Source organism: Mirounga angustirostris, unplaced genomic scaffold (assembly GCF_029215605.1).
Source record: "Mirounga angustirostris isolate CCGP_5_RB_7025 unplaced genomic scaffold, mMirAng1.0.hap1 SCAF_15, whole genome shotgun sequence".
NCBI lineage: Eukaryota > Metazoa > Chordata > Mammalia > Carnivora > Phocidae > Mirounga > Mirounga angustirostris.
Genome location: NW_026991723.1, coordinates 81,373,015 through 81,397,327, shown reverse-complemented (window position 1 = coordinate 81,397,327; position 24,313 = coordinate 81,373,015). Strand labels below are relative to the sequence as shown.

At 39.3% G+C, this 24,313-nt stretch overlaps 1 protein-coding gene across 9 annotated transcripts in view; it reads left to right on the top strand.

Annotated features, from left to right (window-relative positions):
* The window catches only part of TTLL11 (tubulin tyrosine ligase like 11), a 228,728-nt gene that overhangs the window by 42,553 nt on the left and 161,862 nt on the right, over positions 1-24,313 (top strand). For 6 of the 9 annotated variants that reach the window (XR_010407731.1, XM_045883072.3, XM_064579520.1 and 3 more), the window contains 2 exons: positions 4,660-4,756; positions 11,329-11,462. The exons of 1 other annotated variant lie outside the window; for it this stretch is intronic. Coding sequence is in view for 5 of the 8 variants with exons in the window: in XM_045883072.3 (XP_045739028.3) it covers positions 4,660-4,756; positions 11,329-11,462 (231 nt within the window). In the remaining 3 variants the exon portion in view is untranslated. The remainder of the gene's footprint in view (positions 1-4,659; positions 4,757-11,328; positions 11,463-24,313) is intronic. 2 more of the 9 variants (XM_054509405.2, XM_064579521.1) reach the window with 1 other exon arrangement.

Here is a 24,313-nt window from a genome sequence, read left to right as displayed (position 1 = left end):
CTTCAGGGTTTCATCTATGTTGTACCAGGCTGAGTAATTTTACAGTGTATGGATATAACACATTTTGTTTGTTGTTGATGGACAGTTGATGGACACTTGGACTGCTTCCACCTTTGGCTGTTGTGAATAGTGCTGAACATTTGTATATCAGTATCTGTTCAAGTCACCGATTTCAGTTCTTTTGGGTAAATACTCAGAAGTAGAATTGCTGGATCATGTGACAATTTTATTTTCCACAGCAGCTTTTTACATTCCCAGGGCCTAAGGGTTCCAATTTCTCTACATCCCCATCAACACTTATTTCCTTTTTATTATTTTTTATGCTAGCCATCCTAATGAGTGTGACGTTGTATCTCATGGTGGTTTTGATTTGCATTTTCCTAATGATTAGTGATGTTGAGCATCTTTTCATGTGCTTATTAGCCATCTGTATGTCTTCTTTGGAGAAATGTCTGTTCAAGTCCTTTCTTTGTCCATTTTTAAATTGTTTTTCTTGTTCTTGAGTTGTAAAACTTTAAAATATATTCTAAATATTAATCCCTTATCAGATACATGATGTTCAAATATTTTGTCCTGTTCCATGGGCTTCCCTTTCATTCTGTTGACAAGTGTCCTTTGATGCAAAAAAGTTTTAATTTCAATGAAGTTCAATTTATTTATTTTTCTTTTGTTACCTGTGCTTTGGTGTCATATCCAAGAAATCATTGCCAAATTAAATATCATAAAGCTTGTTCCCTATATTTTATTCTAAGAGCTTTATAGTTTTAGCCCTTATGATTAGGTCTTTGACTCATTTTGAGTTAATATTTGTATATGGTATAAGGTAAGGGTCCAACTTCATTCTTTCTGCATGTGGATATCCAGTTTTCCTAGCAGCAGTTGTTGAACGGAATGTCCTTTTCCCATCAAATAGTCTTGTCATCCTTGTCAAAAATAATTTGACCATATATGTCAGGGTTTGATTCTGGGTTCTGTATCCTATCCACTTAGTCTGTTTGTATTTATGCCAGTACCATACTGGTTTTTATTAATTTATTATTATTTTTTTATTTAGAGCTATTTTTGGTTCACTACAAAATTGAGCAGAAGGGACAGAGATTTCACATATGCTCACTGACCCTACATATGCATAGCCTCCCCAACTATCAGAATCACATGCCAGAATGGTACATTTGTTGCAATCGATGGACATATATTGACACATCGTATGTTGACACCCAAAGTCCATGATTTTATATTAAAGCTTACTCTTGGTAGTGTACATTCTGTGGGCTTAGACAAATGAATAATGATATGTATCCACTGTTATGGTATTATATAGAGTAGTATCACTACCCTAAAAATCCTCTGTGCTTCCCCTATTCATCCCTCCCCTCACTCCTAATCTATGGTATACTTTTTACTGGCTCTTTTGCCTTTTCCAGAATGTCATATAGTTGGAATCACACAGTATGTAGCCTTTTCAAATGGGCTTCATTCACTTAGAAATACACATTTAAGATCTTTCCATGTCTTTTTTTGGCTTAATAGCTCATATCTTTTTAGCACTGAGTAATATTCCATTATCTGGACGCATCACAGTTTATCCATTTACCTACTGAAAGACATCTTGGTTGCTTCCAAGTTTTGGCAATTATTAATAAAACTGCTATAAACATTCATGTGTAGATTTTTTTTCTGGGCATAAGTTTTCAACTCATTTGGGTAAATATCAAGGAGCACAATTACTGGATCATATGGTAAGAGTATGTTTCCTTTTTTAAGAACTGTCTCCCAAAATAGGTGTACCACTTTGCATTTCCATCAGCAGTGAGTAAGAGTTCCTGTTCCTCCACATCCTTGCCAGGATTTGGTGTTGTTAGTATTTTGGATTTGGGCCATTCTAACAGTTGTATAAATGGTACCTCATTGTTGTTTTATGCACTGTTTCTATATCTTTGTTGTAAGTTTTGGCATTAGGAAGCGTGATACCTCCAACACTATTCTTCCTTCTCAAGATCGTTTTGGTTATTTGGGGTCCCTTGAGATTCCACATGAATTTTATGATAGGTTTTTATATTTCTGTAAGGAAAAAAAAGTCATTTGGATTTTGGTAGGGATTTCATTGAATCTGTACATTGCTTTGTGTAGTATTGACATCTTAACAATATAAAGTCTCCAAATCCATGAACATGGGATGTCTTTCTACTTATGTGTGTCTTCTTTAATTTCTTTCAGCAACATTTTGTAGTTTTTGGTGTACAGTCTTTTGCCTCCTTGGTTAAGTAAATTCCTAAGTATTTTATTCTTTTTGATGCTATTATAAATGTAATTATTTTCTTAATTTCCTTTTTGGATCATTCATGGATAGTATATAGAAAAACTGATTTTTGTGTATTGATTTTGTATCCTATAATTTTTCTGAATTCATTTATTATTTCTAACTGTGTGTGTATATGTGTGTGTAATCTTTATGGTTTTCTACATATAAGATCATGTCATCTGCAAACAGAGAATTTTACTTCTTCCTTTCCATTTGGATGCTTCATTTCATTTTCTTGCCCTTTGCTCTGGCTAGAACTTACAATACTATGTTGAATAAAAGTGGAAAAAGTGGGCATCCTTATCTCATTCCTGATCTTAGAGGAAAAGCTTTCAGTCTTTCACCATTGAGTATGATGTTAGCTGTTTAAGCAGTTTTTAAAAAGATCTTTAAAAGAGGTGGGATTTTGAAGTCCCGGGACCTATTTAAAATTGTGTTTCTCTGTGTCCTCAGCACCTAGCACAGTGTCTGGCACATAGCAATTATTAAATGAATGGCTTAAAAAAATGACAGTTTCACAAAACTGAATGAGCTAAAGACACTGCTGAATGAAGTGTTAATTTGGGACTCATGAGGTTGGCAAGGATTGAAGGGTAACGGTAAAGGTGATAAGGAGTCATTGGTTGTCTGCTGACATGGAGCAGGTGTTGGTCCCACATTGCAGGCAGCATGGCCACTTGGATCTTAGTAAACTTTGCTTGGATAGTCTGCTTTTAGAGAAACTTCCCTGGTTAAGTTATTTTCCCCTTCCCTCTGTTAGCACATAGCAGCTGGAAGAAAATAACATATGTTGTATCTCTTTGTATTTATGACTACTGAATTAATAACTTCAGTCCACTGGATGCAAAGAAAACAAGTGAAATGCTATAAATTATAGATGAAAGTTGTTCATGCTAATAGAGTGTGTAACATATGCCTCACTTTGGCACAGCTTTGAAATAATGTGAATGATTTAAAGGGCTTGAGTCTGTTTGCCTTCATTTTAATTTGGAATAGTTGGAAAGCATCGAGTCACCACCATTTCATTAGTAATGCTATGCTCTTCCATTGGAACTTAAGCTCTCTCAACTTGGAGCAGACAAAAATCCTGATTAGCTGTAGTCTTAGGATGGGAAAGTCAAGTGATTGCATTCAATGTGTTAGCATCTCTCTTCATCTGGACTTCTAACAAGCAAGTTCTAAATATGAACTGACACGTCCTCACTTTTTTCCTTTAACAAGGGTCCTCTGAGTTACAGATTTAAAAAATGAATTCTGTAAATGTAGAACTTGCTGATAACTTTGAGAGGCAGCAGGATGTGGTGGAAAGAGCAGGTCTTTTTATCTCACTGAGGGATTTTTCTGGCTGCTAATAAGGAAACCCTATAGTATGTGCAAAGAGGGGATATATTCTAAGAATATAAGGCTGTCTTACAGGATCCAAGGACAGGAGGGACAGCAAGGCTCAGGAGGGTCTGGACCTAGGATCTAGAAGCCCTAGGAACTAAAGTCACTCAGTCTGTCACCAGGGCCGCCTGGTCTCACCTTCACTTTCCTCTCTGCACCTATTCCTTCCCTCCCTCTCACCAGCCGGGCTGCCTTTGCTTCTTTGTGCTCATAGCTAAGCACATCTGCCCAGCTCTGGCTTTTTATCACTTCCAGGTCAAGGGCTAGCACAGGCTGCCTGGCATCTCAGATTTCCAAATTCCTGGAAGAGAGAATCTGGTTATCTCACCTTGAGTCAGATGACTATTCCCGGTTTGTTCATTTATTCATCCACAAAGTCTTTATCGAATGCCAGGAGGCACTGGGGGATGCATCCTCCCTTCATGGACCATGTGTGTTTGGGGGAGCAGGGAAGAGAGAACGAGAGAGCATGAGTGAGAGAGCGTAAGCTCATTTTTGGGGGGACTGACTTGAGAGTTGCAATTTTCAGAGAAAGAAAAGTATGGCTTGGGATTCGGATAGACCTGGATTCAAATCCTGATTCCTCTCCTTACCAGCACTGTGTTATTTTGTGTTACCTTTTTCAGCCCCAATTTTCTCCCCAGTAAAATGGGAATAATTCTTTCTAGGGTAGTTAGGGGGATTAGAATGAAGGGGTGCATGTGAAGGCCTGAGTATAGTGCCTGCCACACAGAGTCAGAACTCCACTCCTCACTGGTTGTGACCTTGAGCAAGTTCCTTAACCTGCCTGAAACGGTTTCTTCACCTATGAAATGGGAAAGGATATCATCTACCTCGTGTGCTTATTATGAGGATTACATCACGTGACATGCACCAAGTCGCGGGGAATGTGTATGTAATAGACACCCAGGATGGTAGCTCCTCCTCTAGGTCTTGTTAATAGTCACAATTTTTTTCCCTCTGTCTTCTAGTTCCCATTCGGCCGACGCTTGCCTTGTGACATCTACTGGCATGGAGTTTCATTTCACGACAATGACATATTCTCCGGCCAAGTGAACAAGTTTCCAGGTATCTGCTGTTATTGTTGGCATCGAAAAATGTTTCTAGGCTGAGTGTCAGGGCTCTTCTGCAAGCAGCGTTTTGAGCTCGGACTCAAGGACTCTTAATTGGGACTTGCCGCCCGCACCACCGCGGTGCCCTGACCTTGGGAGGGAAGCTAACGCAGAGGTCATCAGGATTTGACCCACCAATGGGTTAAAGACTGGAGGTTCAAAAATAAAAAGACAGGCTTTCCTGGACTAATTTCACCAGTGGAAGAACATGATCTTCACTTTCTGAGTTATAATATGAAGGTGTAATGAGGAGACGATGTTCTCAAAATGAAAAAAAAAAAAATAGGCCACTTCACATAAATTATTTGCAAGAAACAAAAGTACTAAAATTCTAGGAATATACCACAAAAATGAGGTTGGCAGCTTCTGCTTTCTTTAAGTATCATCATTGGAAGTACCATTTTTACAACCAAATATACCAGTCTCTGTGTGGTGAACGACGGGCTGAGACAGTGCCTACCTTTTACCTCGGGACCTTGCCCCAGTGAGGCTTTCCTGTAAGGGGGACTAGGGCCAAGAAAGTGTCAGAGCCAACACTTTAAGACACCTCCTCACTCCATTCCCAGCCTCCCCATATGCCTTTCCATTTTATTTTTAATCTCTGCCTCCCTCTTCTGCTATGGATTGCTATTCATTCTTTTTAATGGCTCAGTGAGGAGGGTGGTTAAGGTGAGTGGGTGTGCTCAGAGAGGAAGGAACATTTGGTCAAGAGGGGGTGGTGATCACAGCCAAAGGGTCTTTCTCTTATATTCAGAAATTTTAACGTAATATGTACAAACCATATTATAATACGATAGTAAATAATTTGTTTAAAAAGAGCATCACCCTGAATCCCATCCCTCATTTAACAAAACAACAATGTGAATATTTCTAGATTACCTCTCAGACCTTAACCACATATTTGTATCATTTTTACATGGTTGCAGTCAGAGTGTGTTTGCCTGAATACAAGGTGTTTTCTTCTAGCGTGATATCATTTATGCTTATTTTTAAAAGGAGACTGCATTTTCCCTTTTTCTGGGGTGCCTGTTGGCTGTTGATCTCAGGGTCAGGAGTTTGAGCCCCATGGTGTGTGTAGAGTTTACTTAAAAAAAAATGTACTCTTTGGCATTCTATGCCATGTCTTTAAGAAAATACGTCTCGGAAAAACCAGTAGCCATACATGATACACTGGTGAGTTATGCCATGTCCACTAGGGGGGGTTCAGTTAAGCTTTCAGACTACCATGGGCCTCACCTAGCTCAGATTCACTTAAAAGGATATAGGGCAGGAAACACGGCCTGCCAGCCAGTCAATGTTGGGCATTTCTCTCCAGCGGTGTCTTTGTGAGGGTGCCGAAAGCTAGTCCAACACCTCAAGTGAGATCAGCTCAGGTGTAAGGAGACAAGACGTACATTGGTGGACGTGGGTCTGTCTTGGCTTAGATATGCCTCAAGAGCCTTATCTCACGTCGCTCCTCCAAAGCATAGCTTCCAGGGTCCCCAGCAGGGTCGTGCTGAGTTAGGAGAATCATTACATCAGGAAAGCCTGGGGCTATGGCTTCCTACCAGGTATTTATGCAATTTGCCAATCAGGGATCATTTCAACCATATGCTTTGTTGTCTAGGAACACAGCTAACTTCCTACCTTTATTGGTTTCAGGGGGAACGGAGCTAGAAAATTAACCCACAGTTAGAGATGAGGGAGGGTTCTGTTGGAGAACAAGAAGGATTCTGGTAGCCTGGGTTCTTGCATACAGTTTAATGGGATAACTATTCTTTTCTATCTTGCTGCTCATAAAAGATGACTTTTTGATGTCACTCAAAGGACTTACTGGGATACTGGGAGAAGGTAGTTTGGAAGAGAACAGTTCTTTGAATGAGGACAGAGTTCCTAAGACATGAATCCTCAAATGAGCCTTCACTTATGTTTTCCCCTGTTTGTGCCTCATCTCATGGCTGAGAGTAAGAAAGAAGTCGTAGCTATATAGCTCTCCTTTTGGAACACAGATTAGAGAAAAACACCCTCAAAGGACTAGTTTCATTAAAGGTGATATAAGAATATTCATTCCAAAGAAAGAAGTTTGCTCTATCCCATATTCCATGTGCCAGTGACTGGAACATGTAATTTTCCACTTTACCAACAGCAATTAATTAGTTCTAATGACAAAGCAGGCTCTCGAATCTCTAGGCAGAGACGCAGTGTGGCTACACCCTCTCCCTATGGAAGACAGCAGCTCTTAACTATGACGTGATTCCAGAAGGATCCGTCCTTTGGTTCTAGTTTGGGTCCAGGCTTATCTTCTGTCTCTCCGGTATCCCATTATTCTAGCAGTGCATCTCGTATGCACTGTATATGATATAGAGTAAGTTCTACTGGATGTGGCAGGCAACTGTAAATGCATCACGTGCCGAATAAACTGAAAACTTTTGGAGATGCATATGGAAGCGATTTATTTTGTTTGTGTCAGCACATTAGATTTTAGCCACTTTTCTATGACGAGGTCCTCCAAGATGTGTTATTATGTCTTAACATGATGAATTAAGACTTTCTATAAAAATAATCTGATTTGGATATGTCTTTGCTTTAGGAAAGTCCCAAACTGTCAATTCTCAGCTCACAAGCGACAGTTTTTTGCTGACTTTCAGGGTCTGAGATGTATGACAGCACATGGCAGGGGTGGGGAGGGGATGTTCTGGCAGAGAGGGAAAGGGCCCCGGCCAGGAAGGTCCCGGGCTGCTTGCAGTCAAGCACTCGGCTGTGTCGGAGAAGACAGAGAGACAAGGAGAAAGCCATGTAGGGAGAGAAGTCAAATACAAAATAAGTGCCAGACAGAGGAAATCTGGGGTGCCCGGGTGGTTTGGAACAAGGGAACATGACCTAACCTAGATCTGCCTGGGGGGGCAGACAGGGCGAGAGACCCAGGAGAACATGTGAACTGAGGCTCCAGGGCTGGACGGGCCTGACCTCCCTGCAAAATGCGGGAATAGAGTTGGTGCAAAGACCTAGGATGTTTAGAGCAGGTTGCTCATTCAGCAAAGGGCAAGTGGCCCATGATGGTCAGAAAGGGTCAGGTGTGAGAGGGGCCGTGGATGGGTGATAAGCAGGGACTGAAGGATAACATCCTTATAGTCTGAAGGTCATGGGAGCCACTGAGAAATTGTTAGGCCAGAGAGTGACACGGGCCAGCTTGCATTTTCAGAAGGCCCCCCAGAGGGATGCATTGGAGGTGGGTGGAAGGGCGGAGGCAGGAGACAGAGGTAGAGCTAAGAGGCCGCTGCAGGAGCCAGCAAAAGATGAACTCATCAGCGGCACTGGGAACAGAGAAGAGGGTGGATCTGGAAGAAGTTATTTGTCATTGGGTGGTTGGAATGTGTTTTGCCAAGAATTATATTGTTGTCAGTGATATTTGGATTGAACAGTACTCCCGAAATAGCTCAGACTTTGTTTTGTTTTTGTTTTTGTTTTAAATTGGGTTAAATAGGTAGGTCTGTGTGGGCAAGCCTAAGGATCAGACTGTTACCCTCTTGTGTAGCTTCACGGGGGTTGAGACCTACCAGGCCTCGAGACTCCAGTGTAGCAGAGAGAAGAACCAGGCCCAGGAGTGACAGGAGGCAAGTTCCTGGTGTGGGAAGCTCCAACCTGAGTTAGAGTGTTTTCCCATTTGGGAGGGGACCTGCCACCATAGGGACATCTGGAGAAAGACCTGCTGGGAACCCCAGGTAGGCGGTGAGCCTCAAAAGAACCTCTAAGTAGGCAGCAGGAGGGCAGGCACAGGGCTCAGGTCCCAAGCAGGAGGATCCAGCCCTTGCTGGGTAGTCTTGGGTGGAACAGAGGAGGAACACTGGCAGGAACAAAGCAAAGGCATTGCTAAGGCAGCTACTCAAGCACCAGGAGCAAAAGACAGGTTATCAAAACCTGGGGACAAAGCAATCAGAAAGCCTCAGAAAGACCGTTGAAATCCTCCTTATCTAACTGGAGTACAAAGTCAGGGTCAAAGATTGCCTTATTCTCAATCTCGAGGGGCTGGGAGCTGATGGTTAGACCTAGAGCTTCCAGCTCAGGTCAGAGTGTGTCCCAGAGCCTAGGGCAAGGGTCCCAGGGAGGGTCAGGTGCTGCAGTTCCTTGGAGAAGGGAGGTAGAGTCTAGAGCCAGCAGAGCCTGGCAGTGACCTCTCTTTTCCCCTGTTTGCTCGGGAACATGTGTTCTGGCTCAGCTAGAAACCCAGCTACTCCTGTGAGAGCACTCCCGTGAGAGCTGATGACACTCCCCACATCTGTCTCTGAGCCACCACCAGAAGCCCAGACACCAGCAGCTTCCACGTGGGGTGGAGGAAGGGGTCGGAGATATGGTGGAGGAACAAAGGTTTTGGTGGTGAGTGGATTGAAGGAGGTAGACACTGGTGCCTCCTGGAGACAGGCATTTAGGCAGAGGAGGGGCGAGTCGTCCAGAGCCTGTGGGTCAGAACTGTCTGGGGAAAGTAGCCGTTGGATTGTAGGGTGCTTCCGAAGTTGGCTGTTTTCAGTAGAGAACTACTGGAGACTGGCACAAAAGCAGACTTGGGAGCAGATCTGTCAGCTGGTGGGGGGACTTAGGATTCACATTACAGTAGGAGCCATCGCAGGTTTCAAATGAATATATACTCAATTTGCTGGAAATTGATTTTTTTCTTTTCTTTAGAGAGGGAGAGAGAGTGCAGGGGAGGGGCAGAGGGAGAGGGAGAGAGAAAATCTCCAGTGGGCTCCACGCCCATTGTGGAGCCCGACGCAGGGCTGCATCTCATGACCCTGAGATCATGACCTGAGACAAAATCAAGAGTCAGATGCTTAACTGCCTGAGCCCCCCAGGCATCCCTGGACATTGATTTTCACAAGACTTTTCTGGAGCATTCAAACCACACTTCTGTACTCATAAGCACTTCTGTCTGTGTTGTGTGAGTCTGTCCGACCTGCTGCGGGGTTTCTGAAAGAGAAACTTCCCCTGTCACAAGGCCATTAAAAATGTAGAAAGTACCACAACAGTCAGGAGGCTTCATCCACTTGGTGTAAGGTGCTGTATTATAGTTAGTTATGAAGGGTTTTAGTCTAGTATGATAACAAACTGTTGTCAAAGAAAAGGAAAAACCTTCAAAAACAGTTGAAGTTTTTGTTTTGTGTATTTGGTGTTCGGCTCCAGTGTTTATAACTCAAAAATTCCAATTTTGGAGGGGACTAAAAGGAAACAGCTGGAATTTTCTGGGCTCATACTTATTTCTTAGGAAGCTCAGAACAATGTCCTCAGTGAGTTTTCTTTAATATTGAAGAGTTCACATCAGAGCACAGTTTATTAGTGCTTTTCAAGCTCCTTTATTTCTTATTTAATCCTTTTCTCTATCCTAAACAAGAACCAAGAAGCTGGGCATTGACATCTTGAATCTGTGATCTTCGGATTTATTGCGCTTTTTCATATGCTGAGGGAAGCAAGAAATAGGTTATTAAAACCTTCATTCTCAAAATGTTCACCCTTCACTTCCTGAACATGGGAATTTCGAGAAATCTCATTCGTTCTGATTGTGCCCATTTGGAATGTGTGATAATTCGGACATGCCAAGCTGACACAAAGCTTTGTACTTTCTGTAAAAAATAACTTCGCTGAGCCAGTTCCTAGTGTCAGGGATGGAACTGTTGCCTGTCTCAGGGTGAAGGCCATTTCTAGTCTCCATTTTCAGTGGTGATATTTGCCCTAAGAGATAAGCATGCTGAAACTTAGAAGAATTTTTACCTATTTGCTGAAAATTTGCTAAGGTATAGACTCAGTTTCTTCTCTTGTCAGAGTTCCTAAAGATGCTACAAGAAAAAAACATCCACCATTCTTTTAAAATGTTTTATAAGTGAGTCCTTTTAATCCCCTCTGGGCAAATTAATGAGGTCTGATCAATGTTAGTGTCAGTACTTATAACTGAAGAACTCCTACAGATTTCATTTTCTCCCCCTAAACTATAAATTATGCTATGATATCCTTTCTACTTTCTGTCCTTATTTCAAGGAGACAGATTTTATGCTGAAAGCTGTATATTTTTCTATTTTATACCTTGAATACTCATGGAAGATTAAAGTAAAGCAACTTAATTAAGCTTCTCGTAATGTAAGCAGAGTCCACTAGATGATATTCTCGAGGGTATAAGATGGAAGCAGTCCCAGAATTATGGATGGTGGCCCCAAATTAAGGAGGATATTAAGTTTTAAGTGCAAGATGTAAATGCTTCTCTTTATCCATTATCGAGGAGACTGACAAAGAATGGATTAATAAACTAGGTGGAAACCCATGCCTTCCAACTGATGCTTCATTTTTATAAGGGGAAAAATCTATCCATCTTTTACCTCAAGTTTTTCATTAATTTGGTAGGTCTTTCCAAACCATGAGTCACTGCTGTGGGGAACAGCTACCTTTTTTTATCCTGTCTGCAAAAGCGAATATGTCGGGTGGGTGGTTTTAAAAGTCCCCGATCATGGCTGTTTTATAGCTAGCAGCCCACTGCTGTTCAAATCTCACAGCTTCTCTTCTCCCCAGGCATGACGGAGATGGTGCGTAAAATTACTCTGAGCAGAGCCGTGAGAATCATGCAGAATCTCTTTCCTGAGGAGTACAACTTCTATCCTCGCTCATGGATTCTGCCTGACGAGTTCCAGCTCTTTGTTGCTCAGGTAGATGGCACTCCGTCCCCGTGACCCTTGAATTACGTTATGGTTGCGACTGTGTCCTGGGAGCTGGGTCCTGGGTCCTGTGTGCTGGGAGCTGGGGTGGGGGGGGTCCCCAGGAAGCTGCGGCTAGCCAAGGGAGTGTCTCAACAGTACCCAGTGAGTGTTGGCAGTAATCAAGGAGCTTGCAGTTGAATAGGCAGGGTGACAGGTAGGTGAACTAAGTGCGTCTGGCCTGAGGCTGATATTGGGAGTGGGGTCATGGAGCTGATGTTTGGAAAGCAAGGGAGATAGGGCTGGAGCAGGTGGTTGAGCCCTTCAGCAGATTGGAACTGTTTGGGTGAATCTAGGGTGTGGTCTCCCCAGCATCCTGTGGTATGAAATGTGGGCGGTCGGGCTCCGTTTTAAGGCTAGGGAGGAGGTCTGACACACTGTGGAGCTGGGGTGGGGGGACCTTTTAAGTGTTCTGCTTTAGATCTGTTCCAGAATCAATTTTCAAATCGCCCATTCCGTATCAAAGCAAAATGTTTGAGCATGAAATACTTTGGAGCCTTCACCACTGATTGTGAAACAGTACCAGTAGGGAAACGGAATTGAGGATTGCCATTTTTCATTTGGGACCCCTTCAAAGACTTTGCCAGTGGGTTCCATGGTCCATACATACCTCTGAGGGTAACTGCACAACAAATGCCCATCTTATTGTGATGTGATAGGATTAATACCATTTATTGGTCCTACTGTGTTCCAGGCATTGTGCCAGAAGCTTAACGTTATTTCTTTCAATCCTCACAGCAATCTTGTCAAGTTGATTTTATTATTAATCCCATTTTGTGGATGAGGAAACAGACTTTGATAAGCAAGGTGACTTGCTGGAGAAGTGGAATTTAAACCTAGAGCTGATTTCAAGACCTATGGATTTTTTTTAAAGATTTTATTTATTTATTTGAGAGAGAGACACACAGAGAGAGAGAGAGAGAGAGAGAGAGAATACGAACAGGGGGGAGGGGCAAAGGGAGAAGGAGACTCCCTGCTGAGCAGGGAACCCGATTCGGGGCTGGATCCCAGGACCCTGAGATCATGACCTGAGCTGAAGGCAGACACTTAACCCACTGAACCACCCAGGCACCCCAAGGCCTATGCTTTTTATAAGCTGTCTTATTGCCTGCATGTTATTTTGGTTTTAATATTAAATGATAAAACTTGTGATAAAATGATGATTTAGTAAGCACAAAAAAAGCTTGAAGTGGTAATTTTTAAAAGGAAGCTCTCGGGCGCCTGGGTGGCTCAGTTGGTTAAGCGACTGCCTTCGGCTCAGGTCATGATCCTGGAGTCCCAGGATCGAGTCCCACATCGGGCTCCCTGCTCGGCGGGGGGTCTGCTTCTCCCTCTGACCCTCTTCCCTCTCATGCTCTCTGTCTCTCATTCTCTCTCTCTCAAATAAATAAATAAAAAAAAAAAGGAAGCTCTCTATGGGATGGTGGTCACATGAGTTTGTACATTTCTTAAAATTCATCCAATTATTAACCTAAAAGGGATGCATTTTATTCATGCAAATTATGCTTCAATAAAGTTAATTTTAAAAAATAAGCTCTCAGCGGCTCCCCATACTCACCCCTCAATTTCTCACTTCTGTGGCTCTGCTCATGTCCTTGTCCCTTGTGGAATATCTTTATGTCCCATTTCCACAACTCTATATCTAACTATCCTGTGAATTTAAACGAGATACCTACCAACTGTACCTTCAAAATCAGATATGTGAGAACTTTTCCATCAACCCCCAAGTTCCTCTGTCCTCCTTGCAGTCCATTCCCTCAACAGCCCCAGCCCAGGCAACCGCTGGTCTGTATTCTCATTAGAGATTCGTTTTGTCTGTTCGAGGAATTCATGTAAACGGAATCATATATATATATATTTATACATACACACACACACACATACACACTTGAGTCTTTGTTTTTCTTTCAGAATCATATTTTTGAGATTCATCCATATTTGTTGTAAATATTAGCCATTTGTATTTCTATTGGTGAGTAATATTCCATTGTATGAATTTGCTTATCCATTTCCCACTTGATGGGCATTTGGGCCATCCCCAGTTTGGGGATTTTATAAATAAAACTGCCATGACTGATCACATGCAAGTCATTATGTAGTTATATGTTTTCATTTCTCTTGGGTAGTACCTATGAGTGGAATTTTTGGATCATATGGTGTATATATGTTTAACTTATAAGAACCTGCTGAACTTGTTTTCCAGCATGGTTAGACACCCTCACCAGCAGTGTGTGAGTTCTCTTTGCTCCACATCATCACCAAGCCTTGGTATTGTTAGTTTTTTGGATTTTAGACGTTCTGGGAGATGTGTAGTTGTACCTCTCTATGGTTTTAATTTACATCTCCCCTATGACCAGATGTTGAGCATCTTTTCATCTGCCTTTTGACCATTCGAATATCTTCTTTTGTTATGTGTATAGTCAAACTTTTGCTCATTTCTCTGGGCATTCTATTTTTAAGTTGTATTTTCCTTATATATTCTGTGTACAAGTCTTTTGTATGTGTATTGTGAATATTTTCTCCCTCTTAACTTTTCATGTTTTAACTCTGCCTTTTGAGGAACGAAAGTTTTTAATTTTGGTGAAGTTGAACTTACCATTTTTTCCTTTTATAGTTTGTGCTTTTGTGTGATACCTACGGCATCTTTGCCCAATTAAAGGTGGTGAAGATTTTGTACTGTTTTTTTCTAGGGGTTTGTTAGTTTTAGTGTCTACATTTAGGTTTATGATTCATTTCAACTTAGTTTCTGTGTATGGCATGAGATCGGTGTTGGAGTTTACTTTGTTCCATAGGGATATTCAGTTGTTCAGTGCCTTTTGTTGTAAGGATGATTGTTTCCCTCATTGAATTAATTACCTTGGCAACCTCGTTGAAAACCAGTTGACTGGATGTGTTTGGTCTGTTTCTGGAGTCTGTTTTGTTCCATTCATCTATATGTTTACTTTTACGCTAATACCGCATTTTATCTTGGTTACGATAAGTCAGAGTCAGTCTGGAAATCACGTAGTACAAGTCTTCCCACTTTGTTTATCATCATAATTGTTTTGGTTATTATAGGGCTATTGCATTTCCATATCAGTTTTTTTTTTTTTTTTTTTTTTTAAAGATTTTTATTTATGTATTTTGAGACAGAGAGAATGAGAGACAGAGAGCATGAGAGGGAGGAGGGTCAGAGGGAGAAGCAGACTCCCTGCCGAGCAGGGAGCCCGATGCGGGACTCGATCCCGGGACTCCAGGATCATGACCTGAGCCGAAGGCAGTCGCTTAACCAACTGAGCCACCCAGGCGCCCTCCATATCAGTTTTTTAACCAGTTTGCCCATTTCTACAAAGAAGCCCACTGGGACTTTGATTGGGATTGCTTCGAATCTACAGATCAGTTTGGAGACAGTGGACATCTTAACGGCGTCGACTCATCTAATCCATAACTTTTATCTCCATTTATTTATATCTTCCTTAATTTATTTCAGTAATGTTTTATAGCTTTCAGAGTACAAGACGTCCCTAAGAAGTTTTGTTTTTTATGCTATCATAAATGATATTTTTTGAATTTCATTTTCTTGTTGTTTGTTGCTAGTATATAGACATCCAGCTGGCTTTTTTACTTTGAACTTATATCATATGACCTTGCTCAATTCCCTTATTAGTTCTACATGTTCTTTTTTTGTAGATTTGTGAGGATTTTCTTTGTATACAATTAATTCACTTGTGAATTAATATATTTTGTTTCTTCCTTTCTAATCTTACATGCCTTTTATTTATTTTATTTTTTCTTATTAAACTGCACTGGGCTAGGATCTCCAATACGACATTGAATTAGATGTAATTAGAGTGGACATCTTTGCCTTGTTCTCAATGTTAGGGGGAAAGCATACAGCTTATCATGTTATGTGTGATGTTAGCTATAGGTTGTTCATAGATGCCCTTTATCAGGGTGAGGAAGGTGTCTTCTATAGTTTGCAGAAGTTTTTCATCATGAATGGGTGCTCAATCTTGTCAAATGCTTTTCAGCATCTATTAAGACGGTATGATTTTTCTCTTTATTTTGATAATATGATGAACCACCAATTCATATTTTAAATATTAAGCTAACTTTGCATTCCTGTTATAAATCTTATATGGTTATGATGTATTATCCTTTTTAAATACTGCTAAACTGTATTTGCTGATACTTAGGAATTTTTGTGTCGTTGTTCATGAGAGATATTGGTGTGTGATGTCTTTGGTCTTTGTATCACGCAATCCTTATTAAATGAGTTAGCAAATATTTCTTTACTGTTTTGAAAATTTTGTGTAAGATTGGTATTTATTTCTTAAATGCTTGATAGAATACACTATTGAAGGTATTTGGGCATGCAGCTTTCTTTCTGGGAACATTTTAAATTATGAATTAATTTTTTAATATATATAGGTAATTTGTTTCTTTCAAGGAATTAATCCATTTTATCTGAGTTGTCCAATTTACTGATGAAAGTTTTGAAAAACAGTGTTTCCTTATTTTTTAATCTATGAGATATGTAGTGATCTCCCCATTTCATTGCTGATATTGGTAATTTGTGTTTTCTTTTTCTTTCTTTTTTTTTTCTTCCTTTGTCTGCCTTCCTTCCTTCCTTCCCTCCTTCCTTCTCTCTCTCTCTCTCTCTCTCTTTCTTTTCATATCAACTTAGCTTCAGGTTTATTAATTTTGTTGATCTTTTCAAAGAACCAACTTATGATTTTGTTGTTTTTCTGTATTGTTTGGGCATTTTCTATGTCATTGATTTCTACTTCTTTTGGGTTTAATTTTCTCATCTTTCTCTAACTTTTTAAGGAGGAACTTAATTCAGTTGATTGATTTTTAAACATTAAAGCATCTCAGAAATTTTTGTATATTACATTTTCATTACCACCTAACTAAAAATGTTGTCTAATTTCCCTTGAGATCTCTTTGACCCATAGGTTATTTAGAAATGAGTTGTTTAGTTTATTAATAATTTTGGAACTGTCCCAAATATTCTTTGTTACTGATTTATAATTTAATTTTGTTGACATCAGAGAATATATTCAGTATTATCTTAGTCCCTTTAAATTTGTTGAAAGTCATCTTATGGCCCATATATTGTTTATATATTTTTAAAAGATTTACTTAGAGAGAGAGAGAGAGAGTGCACAAGTGGGAAAAGCAGAGGGAGAGGGAGAGAGAATCCCAAGCAGACTCTGCACTGAGCATGGAGCCCAATGCAGGGCTTGATCTCATGACCATGCAATCACGACCTGAGCCGAAACCAAGAGATGGACACTTAACTGACTGCACCCCCCAGACGCCCCCATATATTGTTTATCTTGATGACTGTTTCATGTGTACTTGAAAATAATATGTATTCTGGAGTTGTTGGTGTGGCATCTGATAAATGTCAATTAGGTCAAGTTGGTACTTGGTACTGTTCACATATTCCTTACTAATTTACTGCCAACTTATTCAGTCAGTTACTGAGAGGGTATGTTGAAATTTCCAAATCTCATTGTGGATTGTCTATTTCTCTTTTTAGTTATGTCTGTTTTTGCTTCATGTGTTTTTGAAGTTGTTGTTAGCTTGATGATTTGACTCCATTAGAAGGTAACTTTCCTTGTCCTGAAATCTACTCTTCTTGATATTAATACAGTACCTCCAGCTTCTTTTGGTTTAGTATTTGTATGGTATATCTTTTTACCATTCCTTTACTTTTATCCTACTTGCATTTTTAAAGATTGCTTCTTGTTGACATCACGTAATTGGGTTATGATCTTTTATCCAGTTTGACAATCCCTGACTTTTAACTGGTATGCTTGGCCCACTTGAATTAATGCAGTCATCAATATCGTTGGCTTCAAGTACACCATCTTCCTATGTCTTTACTATTCATTCTATATGTTTGGATTAATTGGGTATTTTTAGTGTTTTATTTTATCTCCTCTTTAGGCTTACCAGCTATGCCTCTTTTAAAAATGTTTTTAGTTTTTGTCTTAGCCCTAGAATCAATCTAGGGTTTACAATACATCTTTAACTTGTCACATATACCTTTAAGTATTACATACTTTAAGGAAAATATATGTGCTTCACAACAGTATACCTCTTTTCCCATCTTCATCCTCTATGGTATTATCATATAGTTTGCTTCTGTGTTATAAACCCCACAATACAGTGTTTTTATTTTTGCACTGAAAAGTCAATTATCTTATAAAGAAACTGAAAAAATGAGTATATTTGTCTTGTATACTCACCTATATATTTACATTTCCAGTATTCTCCATTCCTTCAAGTAGCTCTTGGATTCCATCTGGGAATTATTTTCCTTCAACTTGAAGAATTTTTTTAAACATATTTTTTTTATAGTACAGATCTGCTGTTCTCCCAGCTTTTGTTTGAAAATGTCTTTATTTTACCTTCAGTTTTGAAACTGTTTTGAAATAATTACTTACAAAAATTGCAAAAATAGTATACAGAAAGAGCTCCCATGTTCCCTTCATTTAGCTTCCCCTAATGTTAACATCTTATACAATTACTGAAGCTGGGAAATTAACATTAATATAATATTATTTAATAATCTATGCACCTTATTTGCATTTCTCTATTGCCCTGCTACTGTCTTTTTTTCCTGGTTCAGGATCCACTCCATGTTTACTCATTGCATTTAGTTGTCATTTCTCCTTAGTCTCCTCTGAGTTGTAACTGTTCTCAACCTATCTTTGTCTTTCATGACCTTGACTCTTTTGAAGAGTACTGGTCAGTTTATTTTTTTAGAGTGTCCCTCAATTTAGTTTTGTCTGATTTTTTCATGATTAGATTCAGATTACACATTTCTTATAAGAATACTACAAAGTGATGTTGTGACCTTCTCAATGCAGCATATCAGGAGGTACATGATGTCAGGATGTCTTATTTCTGGTGACGTTAACTTTGATCACTTAGTTAAGGTAGTTTCTGTTAGGTTTCTCCATAAAAAGTTACCGTTTTCCCTTTGTAAGTATCTTGTGGGGACATATTTTGAGACTATGTGGATAGCCTATTTGTCTCATACTTTTTTTAAAAAAGCTTTAATTAAGATATAATTGAGGGCGCCTGGGTGGCTCAGATGGTTAAGCGTCTGCCTTCGGCTCAGGTCATGATCCCAGGGTCCCGGGATCGAGTCCCGCATCGGGCTCCCTGCTCTGCGGGGAGCCTGCTTCTCCCTCTGCCTCTCTCTCTCTCTCTCTCTCTCTGTCATGAATAAATAAATAAAATCTTTTAAAAAAAAAGATATAATTGAAGTACAATAAACTGCAAATATTTCAAGTGTGCAGTTTGATACGTTTTGATATATGTAAAAATCCATGAAACTGTTACCACAATCAAGATAATGAACATATCCATCACCCCAAAATGTTTCCTCATGTCCCTTTGTAATCCTTCCTTTCTCTCCCTGCCCTCTACCTCCCATCACAAGGCAACTATGGATCTGCTTTTTATCAAGACCAGTTTGTACTTTCTAAAATTTTATATAAATGAAATAATATAGCAGGTACTCTTATTTTTTCCTTCAAAAAAATTTTTTTGGGTTCTGGCTTCTTTCACTCAATATAATTATTTTGGGATTCTTCCAGGTTATAGTATTCATCAATAATTCATGTATGTTTATTATTGAGGAGTATTCCATTGAATGTATATACCACAGTTTGCTTATACCTTCAGCTGCTGCTGGATATTTAGATTGATTCCAGTTATGGCCTATTACAAATAAAGATACTATGACTATCCATGTCTGAGTCTTTGTGTGGACATATGATTTCATTTCTCTTGAGTAAACACTTAAGAATGGAGTGTCTGGATCATAGAGTAGGTGTATATTTGATATTTAAAGAAAGTACAGATTGTTTTCCAAAGTGGTTGTGTCATTTTATATTCCCTTCAGCCATGTATAAGCATTTTAGTTCTCCCACATCCTTGCCAACACTTGGTAGTAGTCAGTCTTTTCAATTTTAGCTATTCTAATAGGTGTGTAGCCTTTTCTTATTATTTAGTTTGTATTTCCCTAGTTATTAATGATGTTGAACATCTTTTCACATCCAAATGCATTCTTTTTTAAATTTTTTATTTAAAAAATATTTTTCAAATGCATTCTTTAATGAAATAAATTTATTTATATCTTGTGTCCATTTAAAAAAATTGAGTATTTGTATTATTGAGTTTCAAGAGTTCTTTATGTATTTTGAATATAGGTATTTATCAGATGTATCAATACAATATTTTCTTCCAGTCTGTGCCTCGTCTTTTCATTGTCTTAACCGTATCTTTTGAAGATCAAATTTTTCATTCTGATGAAGTCCAATTTATCAATTTGTTCTTTTATGAATCTATACATAAGAACCTTGACCTAACCCAAATTCACAAAGATGTTTTATGTTTTTGTCTAGAAATTTTATAGTTTTAAGTTTAGATCTATGATTCGTTTGAGTTAATTTTTGAATGTGGGGTGAGGTATGGATTGAAGTTAACTTTTTTGAGACATAGATATCCACTTATTTTAGAAACATTTGATGAGCATACTAACCTTTCTCTCCCAAATTGCATTTGCATTTATGTTGAAAATAGTTGCTCAAGTATGTGTGGGTGTTTCTGAATTCTTTATTCTAATCCATTGATGTATTTGTCTATTTTTATGCTAATACCTCACTGTCTTTGTCACTGTAGCTTTGCAATAAGTCTTAAAATCAGGTAATATAAGTCCTCCAACTTTGTCATTTTTTTCAAAGTTGTCTAGGCTATTATAGTGTTTTGATCTGCCATATGAATTTTAGAATCAGCCTGTCAATTTACAAGAAAGCCTGCTGGGGTTTTGATTAGAATTGCATTGAGTCTGCATTTCACTTTAGGTAGAATCAACTTCTTAACAGCATTGAGTTCCTGATATATAATATATATCTCTCCTTTTATTTAGGTCTTCTTTAATTTCATTGGGCAATGTCTTTTAGTTTTTAGTGCATAGGTTTTTCACATCTTTTGTCAAGTTTATTCCTAAGTATTTCAAATTTTTGATAAATTGGCAATGTTGTATTTTTAAACTTCAAAATCTAGTTGTTTGAGTATGTAGAAATACAATTGACTTTTATATATTGATCTTATATCCTGAAACCTTGCTAAACTCAGTAGTTTCAGTATCTTATTTTGTAGATTCCACTAGATTTTCTGTATAGACTATCATGTCCTCATGATTTCTTATTTTCCAATCAGCCCTTTATTTCTTTTTCTTACCTTATTGCATTGGCTAGAACCTCCATATAATGTTGAATAAAAGTGATGAGAGAAGACGTCCTAGACTTGTTCCTGATCTTTGGGGATAAGCCTTTAGTTTTTCATCATTAAGTATGGGTTACTTGTAGATTTCTTGTAGATGTTTTTTATTAGATTGATGAAGTTCCCTTCTGTTCCTTGTTTCCATGGATTTTGTTTTTTTTTTAATTAGAAATGGGTGTTGGATTTTGTTACATACTTTTCTTGAGTCTGTTGAGATGATCATATGGATTTTCTTTTTTTAGTTTATTAATATGACAAATAATATTGATTGATTTTTAAATATCAAATAAACCTTGCATTGCATTCCTTAGATAAATCTCAATTGTCATGATATGTTATCCTCTTTATATATTGTTGGATTTGATTTTCTAAAAAAAATTTTTTTTAAGATTTTATTTATTTATTTGACAGAGAGAGAGAGAGAACAAGTAGGCAGAGGGAGAGGGAGAAGCAGGCTCCCCGCTGAGCAGGGAGCCCAATGTGGGGCTCGATCCCAGGACCCTGGGATCATGACCTGAGCCGAAGGCAGCAGCTTAACCGACTGAGCCACCCAGGTGCCCTGATTTTCTAAAATTTTTTAAAGAATGTTTGCATCTATATTCATGAGGGATATTGTTCTGTAGTTTTCTTTTTTTTTTTTACAATGTCTTTGACTGGTTTTGCTATCAGGGTAATGCTAGTCACATAGAAGGAGTTGGAAGTATTCTCTACTTTTTAATTTTCTGAAAGAGTGTATAGAATTGGCATTATTTCTTTCTTAAATATTTGGTAAAACTCACCAGTGAAGTCATGTGGACCCGATGGTTCTTTATGGGAGGGTTTTAACTAAAATTTCAATTTCTTTAACAGATATAGGCTATTTATGTTTTCTATTTCTTCCTGAACGAGCCTTGGTAGTTTGTCCTTCAGTGAATTTGTCCATTTTTGCATTCCTACAAATATTCTTGAACTTTGTTATGGGATCCAATTAAGTTATGTGGAAATAGATTTGGGTCTTGTTTTTAAAGTCAGGCACCACTGGAACAGTGGTCAGTCTAACCAAATTATTTCTTACCACTGAGGCAAGAATCTTATGTGTACTTCACCTGATGGTCCATGAACCATGGTGTTTTCTAGTTTTACTGGTGAGAACGGATGCTATTCCAGGCTGTGTGTGGGCACCTGGCATTGCTACCTCTAGTCCTTTTGGGTGGTTCTTTCCTTGGCCTCAGGTAGTTTCCTCAGAATCACTCACTGATTTGTATTCAGATAAATACTAATGGGAGACCCTCTGTGGATCTCCAGAGTCCCCTCTTTGTGAAGAAATCTCCTCTCCAGTAGTCCTTCTTGAGAACACGAGCTATCTTAGTCACCCTGACTGACAACTTCATTTCCTCAGATCAGGGGGTCTATTGGGCTGGAATCTTGCTCTGGGCAGTAAACTGGGGCAGTCACAGGGCTCACATCTCTCAGCAATCATTGTCCTTTGCTGCCTGATGTCCAGTGCCTCCAAAACCATTCTTAATGCATTCTGTCTATTTTGTGGTTGCTTCAGATGGGCAGGTAAATCGAGTTTCTGTCAGTACATCTTGGCTGGAAATGGAAGTCCTCTGAATGAATGATTTTGTAACAATAACAATGCAGCACTTACTGAGTATTTTTTACCTGGATTGACTAATTTAAAATTCTTCAGCAATCCAAATAGGGTTCTTCTATTATTCATAGGAGAGGAAAGTGAGGCACAGAGAGGTTAAGTGATTTTTGTCAAGATAACACAGCTTGGAAGACTAGCTCCAGAATCAATACTTTAACTTTCTGTGCTATACTATGGGAGGGTATTTGAATAGATGTGTGGATAAGGTCCAGAACTATTCTAGAGAAAAGAGCAAAACTTTGCTGGTGATGAGAGGGTTCATCAGGGTAGAGGGCAGATGGCATAGAGGGAGAGAGAAGGCTTCCTGGTAGAGGTGACACCTGATTTGATTTTGAAATAATGAGCTTGCCTTGTAGACTAACCAAAGAAGAGCATTCCAGCCAAAATCAGTAGATTGTGCAAAGGTGCATAGATGTGAAATGGTGTGACATATTGGTATGATAAGGAGTTTGATGTTATTAGAGTTTAAAAGAAGAGGGTTTGACAGTAGGTGAAGTTAGAGAAGTAGAGGCCAGGTCAGGAGGGGCCTTGAATGCCAGGTTAACAGGAGGAAGCCATGAGAGGGTTAGGTAGGGGATGGGGAGGAATGTGGTTACTTCTGGTGGAGTATAGACAGGATTGGGGAGGGCAGAGGAATGAGACCTGTGGAAAGGGTGCTCCGCTTGGAAAGATGGCAGAGATGCGGAGGCTTGTTCTGAGACACTAAGACAGGAGTCTTATGCAGAGAAGGGCCAGGCGTGCGGCATATTTAGAAGGGGGAAGCTACAGGACTCCAAGAAAGATCAGAGAGGGGGGTGAGGAAGAAGGTGGAATTGACGCTTTCAGGAATCTGATGGGGGTGCCCTTTGCTAAGATGCCCGAGAGAAGGAGGAGCAGGTTTGGTGGAGAAGATGGAAGGCGGAGCTAGTGCTTGTTGTCTAACTGTTCGCTTTCTGATGGTAGCTACTCAGAGAGACTCTCATCAGTAAAATGGGAGGCGGGTCAGGTGATTGACAGGGACTCTTCCTGTTTGAGCATTGGAAGTCCTGAACTGTCAAAGACCATTTGACTGATGCCACAGGTACTTCGAACTGGGTAGTTCCCTAATACAAAGGAGGATTTCTTTGTCTCTAAGATCATATTCATCTAGAATCTGCTCACTCAGGACTTGGCACATGCAGAATGAGACTATGAAAACCCTACCCTAGTCGCTTGCTGGAAAGCCCAGCCCATCACTTATTCTTCCTGGGACCTCCAGTAAGCCCCTTCCTTCAGCCCCGGTTCTCCATCTGTTAAGTGGAAAAGTGATCCAAACCTCAGAGTGATTGTGCACATCCAGTGAGTATTTGATGATGAAATGCTTTATTAGCTGCGAACCTGATTAAACAAATGTGGCATTCTTATTTTTAATATACCCTTTGTTTTAATACAAAACAATACCCTCATATTAAGAATTCAAAGAATATAGGGGCATGTAAAGAGAAAAAAAAAATCCCCACTCATTAGATTATTTGAACACTAGTGTATATCCTTCCAGTTTTTTCCTACATGTGAACAAATATACATTGTAACACACACAGTTCTTTTTCTTTAAAGAAATGGGATGATGCTATGTGTTCTCTTCTTCAGCCTGCCATTTTCCTCCGCTACGTTTTATACATCTTTCCATGTCACTGCTGCAAAGTACTCTATTGTATGGATGCACCACGACTTTTAAAGTCATTCCCCTCTTGATGAACATATAGGTAGTTCTCATATTTCTTTGGTTCAACAAATAATGTTGTCGGGTACCGTAGTACCTCTCCTATGTAGGCATCTTTATACACCGTGCCAGTATTGACTTCAGACAGATATCTCCAAGTGGAATTGCTGTATTCAAAGATATGTGCCTTTACATTTTGAC